This window comes from Pteropus vampyrus, unplaced genomic scaffold, assembly GCF_000151845.1.
Source record: "Pteropus vampyrus isolate Shadow unplaced genomic scaffold, Pvam_2.0 Scaffold147, whole genome shotgun sequence".
In the NCBI taxonomy this organism is placed as follows: Eukaryota; Metazoa; Chordata; class Mammalia; order Chiroptera; family Pteropodidae; genus Pteropus; species Pteropus vampyrus.
This window is the reverse complement of record NW_011888928.1, coordinates 1,016,398-1,025,760: the sequence shown is the minus strand read 5'-3', so window position 1 is coordinate 1,025,760 and position 9,363 is coordinate 1,016,398. Positions and strand designations below refer to the sequence as shown.

The 9,363-nt window shown below is 47.1% G+C and overlaps 1 protein-coding gene across 1 annotated transcript in view; it reads left to right on the top strand.

The window, feature by feature from the left end:
- SLC2A10 (solute carrier family 2 member 10) overlaps positions 1-4,056 on the top strand; it is a 6,926-nt gene extending 2,870 nt beyond the window's left edge. The window contains exons 2-3 of the mRNA XM_023536041.1: positions 1,432-1,688; positions 3,614-4,056. Of these exons, the coding sequence (XP_023391809.1) occupies positions 1,432-1,688; positions 3,614-3,692 (336 nt within the window). The 3' untranslated portion in view covers positions 3,693-4,056. The remainder of the gene's footprint in view (positions 1-1,431; positions 1,689-3,613) is intronic.
- The last annotated feature ends 5,307 nt before the right edge of the window (positions 4,057-9,363 follow it).

The following is a 9,363-nucleotide window of genomic DNA, read 5'->3' as shown; positions in this document are numbered from 1 at the left end:
TTTTTTTTCTATTTGTAGCAGCAAAACTATTCTTGCAATAAAACCCTGTGCAGAAGTTCCATGGAAGTGTCTGGCCACACCTGCAACCCCCAGATGCACTCTGAAATTCTCCAGGCTCAATAACAGGTGGTGAAAACTTGTCTGAGGCCAGTGGGTGCAGGAGCTGCAAGCTGTTCTTTCTGTTCTAAGCCAATTCAAATGGGCTCATACCCACCTGCCAGCAGGAAAGTTTTCCCACTTCTAGTTTGGGTGACACCTTTTCTTCCTACCTAGCATTCAAATCCGGTCTGAGTGCAGGTGGAGTGGGTGGGAATTATATGGGCCCAAAACACTGGGGAAGGGTCTCTGAGATGCGGAGATGCTCGTGGCCCGAGGTCACTGGTAGCCTTTGGTCATCTGGGACTTTGGTCACAGTGGACGGGACTCCTTCATTGTGGGCCCCAAGTCACAGTTCTTAGGGTTCGGTTCTTTTCCCACGTCTTGCAGCCAGGTGTTTCTTCCTCCGAGACACAGCCACCCCTGGGGGACTGTGGGAAAGACTGGTAGAAGAACCGGCCCATGGTGCCCGGCTCCCATCCCCAGTGTTAGGGACTCCAGGCTTTTCCCTGCTGCCTCAGTCTTCAAGCGTTCCCTTTATGGGGAACGATCGAGGGGGTGAGAGAGGAGAAGGAAGGGTGGGAGGGGTTTATTAGAATTGTATCCTGTCCTTACCATCTTTTTTTACGGATGGGGAAATACATCCTTTACGAGTCCAGCCAGGTAGTGAATAGACTGGAGCACGGCCCTCCTGACTCCCAGCCCAGCTCTCTCTCTGCTGGTATAAGGATTAAGCGGAGGTCAGGCTGGTCAAGGGAGGCTGCTCGGAGGAGGTGTGGCCATGGCTGTTAGAGGTGGGAATGGCATCAGAAACATCATTCGACCAACGCTGCCCTTTCCTTCACAGACTCCTTTCTTTCTCATTGGCCAACTGACTTCAAGGGAGTCAAGGTCATCCCGGGGGTCCTGGTCATTGGCCTTGAGACCCTGACCTCTACCTGAGTCTCCAAGAAGAGGGGCCGGGATGCTGAGGTTTCTGTCCTCTCTCTCCCAGACGAGTCCAACGCAGCCCAAATTGACTGAAACTCGGTTCCCTGAATGCTCACTTCACTTTATAACCGGTCCATGGAATTTCTGAGGGGTATTTTTTCAGAGCCGGGCTTTGCCACGTCTGTGTTCTGCAGCTATTTTGCTGCTGAGGTGACTGTTATTTTCCCTCCGCTCACGTTTTCAGATTCCAAGCACACAACGCCAGTGAGTGTTTTAAATGCGGATAAGTGGGCTTGCCTGTAAAAACAAGGTGGCCCTGTCAGCATTTGTGGATCTGAGCCCCGGCTCTTTGCTTGCCTCAGGGATAACCAGTCCTGCTCCTGCTTTAAGACTCTTACCTGACAGTTGGTCATTCTGCACGGTGACCATCTGGAGGCTCCGCTCTGGGCGAACCGACTTCCGATGCTCCACCTGAAGCCAGCCACCTGGCTGCGCCCCGCCCACACTCCCGCTCTCCTGTTCCCAGGCACCATCGGCCTGTCCTGGACCTTCCTGCTCTACGGGCTGACTGCTGTCCTTGGCCTGGGTTTCATCTATTTATTTGTTCCTGAAACGAAGGGCCAGTCGTTGGCAGAGATAGACCAGCAATTCCAGAGGAGATGGTACGGGGGACAGGGTGGGCCTGGGGGAAGAGTCCCGTGCACCTGAGCACTCCGCTGCAGAGTCTCAGCCCTCATACTTTGCCTTCTCCTCTTCCTGTCTCTCTTCCTGCCTAGACAGTTGTATTTTGTCCTATCTTCACACGGCAGCTGTTTTTTCTTGAGTTCTTTTGTGTCTCCCTACAGCAGTTTTATTTGACTTTAAGCTCAGCCCAGAGGAATTTTTAAATCATGCAATTATGGACTCACGAGCGGTTAGAATAGTAGAATCCTAAAATCAGAGACTCTTACAGTCATGGAAGCTTGGAGAAACAAAATGTCAGAACCGGGAGCTTAATCTACTCATCCAGCGGGTATTTAAGTCCCTACTATGTGCCAGCCGACAAATGCATCGACAAGAGCATTTCAGTTAGTGATATGTAGCCGGGAGAAAATGAAACAGGGCAAAATATGTTGAGAGGGCCTGGTTGACGGTGAGGGGCACAGAAGGGGAGGGCATTGTGGCTAAATTAGGGTGGGTCATCAGAGGGGGACGGACTCTCTGAGAACGTGCAATTTAAGTTAGTAAGAAGGAGGCAGCCACATAACGATGAGAAGGAGGAGCCTTCCAGGTAGAGGGAATGGCAAGTGCAAAGGCCCTGAGGTCGGACGTGCGTCTGGCACACGCAAAGAACAATAAGGAAGCCAGTTTGGCTGGAATAGAGTGAGTGAGGTAGGAGTTCGAAGGTCCGGTCAGCCAAGCTGATAGGAGCGAGATCACGTAAAGTCTTTAGGTCATAGAGAGGAGTTCAGAATCTTAGCACCGTGGAACTTTTGGGCTGTTCAAATAAGAGAGGAGAGGGCTGCAGGCATCGGAATGACCATGGCAGTGAACCACGATGATGGTCATACTTAGCAAATGCCCTTCATTACCTCTCGTAGTAAAGGGAAGTCACCAGCTTCCGACTGTCTATTCTATCCCTGGGAGGCCCTAAAAGATTGAAAAAATAAACCATTCTAATATCACATCGGAAATTGCCTCCCTGCAGCTGCCTGCCAGGCCCCACCCCAACCTGGCCCCTGAAAGGATGCAGAACAAGTCCAGTGCGAAAACCTCTAACCTGATCCACCACACCCCAGAGTGTCCTCTGCCAGTCGAACACTCCCTGTTAGTTGGGTGGCATGTTCTGCAGGCCTCTCAGCAACCCAGCCATATTCATTAGGGGACAGATTCGGCTGCTTGGAATAGTCTGAATGTCGGGGTCCAGGTCTGGGGCGGCAGCAGTGCTCTGAAAGGTCACCCAGGGCCCCAGGTTCTGTCTCTCTTGTTGTCGTGCCATCTCTTCAATATTACCTTTCCCACGTGGCCGTGGCAGTGAACCACCACATTTCTGCGAGGGGGAGGGGAAGAGGAGGACGAAGTTTAAGAGACGCGCAGGTCGCTTTCGTCAGAACTTGGTCAGAACTTGGCTACACCTCCATGCTGAGAAACATGGTCTATAATCTGGTTAGCCATGTGCCCAGCTGAAAATCAAGGGTTCTATTAGCAGACATGGCGGGTACAGATACTAGGAACCACTTGGATCTCTGCCATACTGTCTTTCTTGGGAGAAGATTCTGGACCCCTCCTCTGGACAAAGATCAAAGTAAGCAGCGAGGCAGGTGGAAGCCAGCTTTGCGATAAGACAGGCTGTGGTTGCAGCTGAGTGGAGTGTCAGTCAGGCTGGACCTGGGGACCAGCGTCACATGGGGCAAGGGCAGACACAGGGAGTCCAAGATGAGAGGTTGGGTAATTCAGAGATGGAAATGCATATGAAGGCAGGAAGCAGGAAGGGTCAGGTAGGAGTTGGGGGTGGGAAGGGGGTCCCAGGGGATGGTCCACTCCCTCCTCCCCAGGGGAGGACCCCAGGCCCTGCTACCTTCTGACCCACTTACTCTCTGCTTGACAGGTTTGCACTGAGCTTTGGCCACAGGCAGAGCATATCTGGCGTCCAGTACAGCCTCATCAAGGTCTCGACGGCCTCCTGAGGGGTCCATCTGCCTGGAAGATGCTAGAACCATGACTTTAGCTGACAGTCTCCAGCTTCCTGCTTGTCTGGGCCAGAGCACAGATTGTAGGTGGTCCTTTGAGATTCACCTCTGCCCCAAAGGAGGCCTTTTGTGCTGGGATGAAAGTCAGAGAACCCCAAAGTCAGGCTCTGAGGGTTCCTGAGGACCTGCCTTCTTGCCTCAGTTTCCCCATTGGTGCTGCACATTTCTGCAGTTCTTATCATGAGAACATCACATGGAGTTTCCACTGCTCCCTGGGCTTTCTCCAAAAATCTCTGGGGAACCAATCCTGGCAGTATGTCTCTCCTGGTATTACCTGTAAATCTAGCTGAAGTTACAATATTCTCTGCTTTTTTTTTTTGTCCACCTGGCTGGGACTTTTCAGCAAAGGGGAAGCCTGATTTTTGGCTCTTGGGTCTCAGTTTTGTTCACCCATTTAATTCTTTTACCAAGAATATTTATCATTTGCCGGCACCTCAGACTAGTTGACAGGAGTCTTAAGGCCTAGTCTTGATTCTGCTATTGTCTTTGCTATATGACCGTGGGCCTCAGTTTTCCCCATATGTACAGTGGGGCACCTGGTCCAGGCTGTTCTTAAGATCTCTTCTGATGCCAGTGAGTTGGAATTCTAAATGCTGGTAATACAACAAGTGTTCACAGGGCCCTGCTCTCAAGTTGTCAGTCCTTTCTCAGAGGGATTTAAGTTTTATTAGGGGAAAGGTGAATACAAGCCCAGAGTTGTGTGCACTGTAGTGAGCTCCGGGAGCTGGGTCTGGAGGCTGACCGACCTGGCGTTGTCTTCGCCTCTTGGAAGCCGTTGACCTTGGGTAAGTAACAACCCCCTCAAGCCTCAGTTTCCGCATCTGCAGAATAGAGGTGATTATGCCCCCCGGGGTTGTATTTAACCCCATGTCCCTTCAGGATGGTCTTCGGCTGGTCCCATGCAGCTCATCAGGGTTTCGAGGGGATTTTCTGTTCACCCTCAGTACCGAAGCCCCCACCTTTGGGGCATTGTAAAGAGTTATCCCCCAAGGGGCGAGTCGGATGGAGACCGAGCAGGCAGTTCGGGCCAGAGGTCGCTAAAGGAAGGGACTGGCAAGAAGGAGTTCGTGGGTGCTGAGAATGAAAGGCTAGAGTGGATCCGGGGTGCCGGCATCAGACGAGGCTTTGTCGTCTGTGCCTGCGTACATGGGTGCTGATGTAGCTCCCATGGGACTCTGGCCCCTCAACTTCTCCTCTCCTCTTATTCTAGATACAGGTGCTCCTGGGCTTATAACGGGATTATATCCTAATAAACCCATAATAAAGTAAAAAATGCATTTAATACACCTCACCTACCAAACATCACAGCTTAGCCTAGCCTACCTTAGATGTATTCAGAACACTTAGACCAATGAGCCTACGCTGAGCACAATCATTTAACAAAATGAATACACTGTATACTGTTGGTTGTCTCTCCTCATGATGGCGAGGCTGACTAGGGGCTGTGGCTCGCTGCCGCTGCCCAGTATCACGAGACTATCATACTGCATGTCATTAGCCCAGGAAAAGATCAAAATTCAAAATTTTGTTAAATTTTCAGGATCTTCGCAAGCTGGTCGTTAAACACAGCCATTAAAAGAAATTAAATTATTCGAATTTATAATTAAACAAATTATGTCAAAAACAAAGGTAACTGATACCAAAAACTCATCGCTTTCTTATTTCACCACATTTTACTATTAACTGTGCTCCTGAGTTTTTTACATCTATTGTATCTTTTGAGGGACATGGGGGAGATGCTGAGCATTTCTTCCTGACAGCACGTTCAATGACATCCTGTTAGTCGCTCGAAAGCAGCCATGGGGAGTGTATTTGCACCCCGGAGATTGGGGAACATTACAAATCAGGGCTCGATTTATTGTTTCGTTGATTTTTCAGTCTTAAGAATGTGATGGGTAAAATGTTAATAATGCAAATTAAAAATATGTCTGTCCTGCCCATGGCCGATACATTGTGAGCGGCACATCATTCCAGGATTTGAACACTGCTGTCCAGTTCAGCAAGCATGTCGCTCATGTCACTGATGGAGGTCTGACCTGCATCTTCTTTATTTTCCTTTCATCTGACTCATTAACATAAACAGAAATAAGTGTTCAACCAGCATCCATGCTGGAACTACCATCCTGAGCAACTTCTTACTGAGTTGTATTGTCATCCGGCATTGGTGCGTAGTCTAATTTTGTCCAGTCGTGGCTCGATTGCAATAATAGTTGGTTTTGCATACAAGAGTTTGGCCAAAAATTAAAAAAACATTCTGTGAGAATCAATCGGTTATATGGAGTTGATAAGAAAGAGTATTTTCAATAAAGTGTTTGTTATTATTTATAATTTGGTAAGTTTTGTGCAACAACCATGCTTCATCCCAATAACATTTACACACACACACACACACACACACACACACACACTTTTTTCCTGGAGAGCGGTTGTTTAACACCAGCATATCAGTGCTAAAATCTGCGCTGTGGCCCCTTCAGATTCGGTTCTCTTTGCTGGGACCCCCAAACCTCTCTTAATTCTCCTTTCCTGTCTGCCCAGGAGAATGCTTGTTTGGCCTCAAGGTGGATTTCCCCCTCTTTTGATCGGAGGCATGGATCGGCCAGGGAATGTAAGAGAGCGAGCCTGTAGTGTGTCGGCAGAGAGAAGCGAGGTCTGTGGAGGGGCGGACACAGGCCCTCTCTAAAAGCAAGGTGCACACTCAACTCCTGCCGACGGCCGCCACGTAAGAATGTGAGCCCTGTACGGCCCAACCATCTGAATTTTGGAGAAAATCCAGAAATTCAGACTTTGGTACAGATTGTCCTGATTTTTAAATAACGGCAATTGATTCCTAATTGAAAAAGGGCTTTTTTAAGATCATTAAAACACACTTGCAGCTAAATCAAGACTTTTAGTCCATGCCTTTCCCTCTGAAACACCCCCTTTCCTCTGGGTTTTTGAGGCTCCCAGCTTAATCTCCATACAGATCGTGGCTTTTGGACATCAGCACCAAGCAAACGGAGTAAGCCGGGCAGCTTGGGCTGATTAGATGGGAGGGGATGTTGTTGAACATGGAGGAAGGAGACATGGCACAGTTAGGTGTGTGACTTGGGGAATTGCTCGTTTATATATAATGGGGATGATACTACTTCCTATTTAGAGATGACACCTGTCAATCACTACTTTAGGGCTGGGCTCATAGTAGGTGCTCAAAATGATCGAGTAACTGTCCCAGCAGCCTCCAGGGGCATCTGGCCCTGAATGAGGAGGGTAATGAGGGCAAAGACCAGGTGGCAATTCAGAAGGGGAGGACATCAAAAATATTTTTTAAACTTGGGGTACCTGCTGGGTGCTCAAATGTCATTAGCATCAACCAGAAAAGAGACATGATCTGTTCATTGACCTGCAGGGTAGGTGCTGGGAAATTCTCCTTCTCTCAGAATACCCCAAAATGACTTCAGGGAAGATTCCCCAGATTCCGGTCTAGGCACACCCCTTTCAGGTGTGCACCCAGCACTTAGCACCTCCCCATTTTTTGCCAAATTGCACGACACAGACTACATACTGAATGCTTTTCTTTAAAGTGATTTGCCTTCTGGCCTGTTGCACAGGTGGGTCATCACAGGGGTTGCCCCTGCCCCGATGTTCACCCTAGGTTTTATTTATTCTCTTGGTTATGATTTGCTTGAGGATCATGGGTTTCTCTGGCACAAAGATGATCTGAAAGGAGCTGCAGGAGGGTCGGGTGGGGGTCCAGATGGGGTCCATAGAGAGGAGGGGACCTGGCCAAGAATGGTACTCAGAAAGTGCACAACGTGCAGGCACGACACCGGGTTTGATTTCTGCCCCCAGCTACTTGCTAATTTTGCTTCTACGAGCCTCAGTTTCCTCATCTGCAAAATGGGTGTGGCAGAGGCCCCACCACAAAGATTTGAGGACAATTGAGATACCACATGGGCAAGCACTTTCCAAGCTGTAAAGGGCAGTGCAATCATAGAGAGTGAGGATCCTCCACAACTCTCCCCCCAGAAGCAAGCAGAGATCCCCCCTCCCCATGGCTGCCCACGGCTCCTGCTCTAACCCAGGGCTAGACTCAGTTTCCACATTTGTTCGTTTTTTTTCCAGTGTAAATATTTTTTCATCTGTGGTATAAGGGGAGGATGGAATTTTGACATGAGGCACAAAATTGTCACAGAGCCACGCTCTGAAAGTGTTTCCAGACCCCCACATGCTGGGTTCCATCCAGGGCAGAAGAGAAATTTCATGGATGGCTTGATACGTGGTTTTGGAGTTTTTCCTGCTCCTGAAATTTTGAAGTGGAAAAGCTGACATTCTGCTTTTAATTGATCCTCACAAGATGTGAAAAGTTCCCAAGTAGGTTGTAATGTTGAAAGCTTCATATTCTAAATGAAATTAAATAACTAAATCAAATTTAGTAATTAAAAATTATTGTATTTAATGAGACGAATGGCAGCACACCAAAATATTACACAAATTTCGGGATTCTTATATAACCTAATATATTTAGCTCTACCTTATATTAAAATTGAATTAAAACATTTGTCGAGTCAAATTTAGGTTTTCCTAAATTCTCTACTTAATACAGCCTCTCTTAATATTTATGTAAGTTCTTTTCTGTGACGATATTTGAGAATCTTTAAAAATTGTTATTGCACATAAAGTCAAAAGCTTTCACAATCCATGTGTGTGTTTTTTTTCCCACTGGATTTGGCGCTACAAAATTGCTAAATTCTTCCAGATTTGGGATCTGATGCTGGCCCAGCTCTCCTGATTTGACAAGCTTAGTTGCTGGTGTGATCCCAAAAGCTCTCTCTGTGTAGCATGTTATTCTTGCAATAATAAACATTATATTTGTTTTTAAGTTGATCGATACAATTTCAATATCTAAAGCAATAAAGAGATTTTTTTAACCTCCAAGTTACAAGTAGAAAGTGAATAACATACCTTGTATGTTTCATTGATTAGATGGATAGAAACCTCCCTGATTACAGAACCATCTGTGACACACAGTCTTGAGAATGCAAGAAGTAAGTATAAAAAAGACATTTGTCTCTTTAACTTTCCAAAAGCCAAAGCTAAACCTAATGCCAAATGGCCATTATTACCTGAATATCAGTTATTGTCTGTGCCAAGGTCAACGTTAGTCTTGCAGGTACAAGGATTTTCTGCTATGAATAGATATTCAACAAAATATTAACAGTGTTTATCCCTAGGGAGTGGCATAAAAAGGAATTTTAATTTGGTTGACTATGCTTTTCTGGATTGTCAAAATTCAACAATAAACAAAATTTGTAAGAAAATTTTTTTAATTCAATAAAAATTACTACAGACAGTAAGAAGTGAAGTTGTGGGATATTAGATTATTGTTCAGTAAATATTTATTCCCTCTCCACTGTCAGCAGAGTATACTTTGTGGCCTCATTGATGTTCTTGTCCACGTCACTTACTTTGTCAATAGGATGTGGGCTGAAGCCACAAGGTGCCAGTTGCCAGCCTAGACGTTAAAAGGCATTGTGTGTTTCCTCTTACTCCTTTAGGGACTTCCAATATCTTCCCTAACAGCATACCCCCACCCATCTAGCCTGGACCCCAGAATGAGAAACCTGTT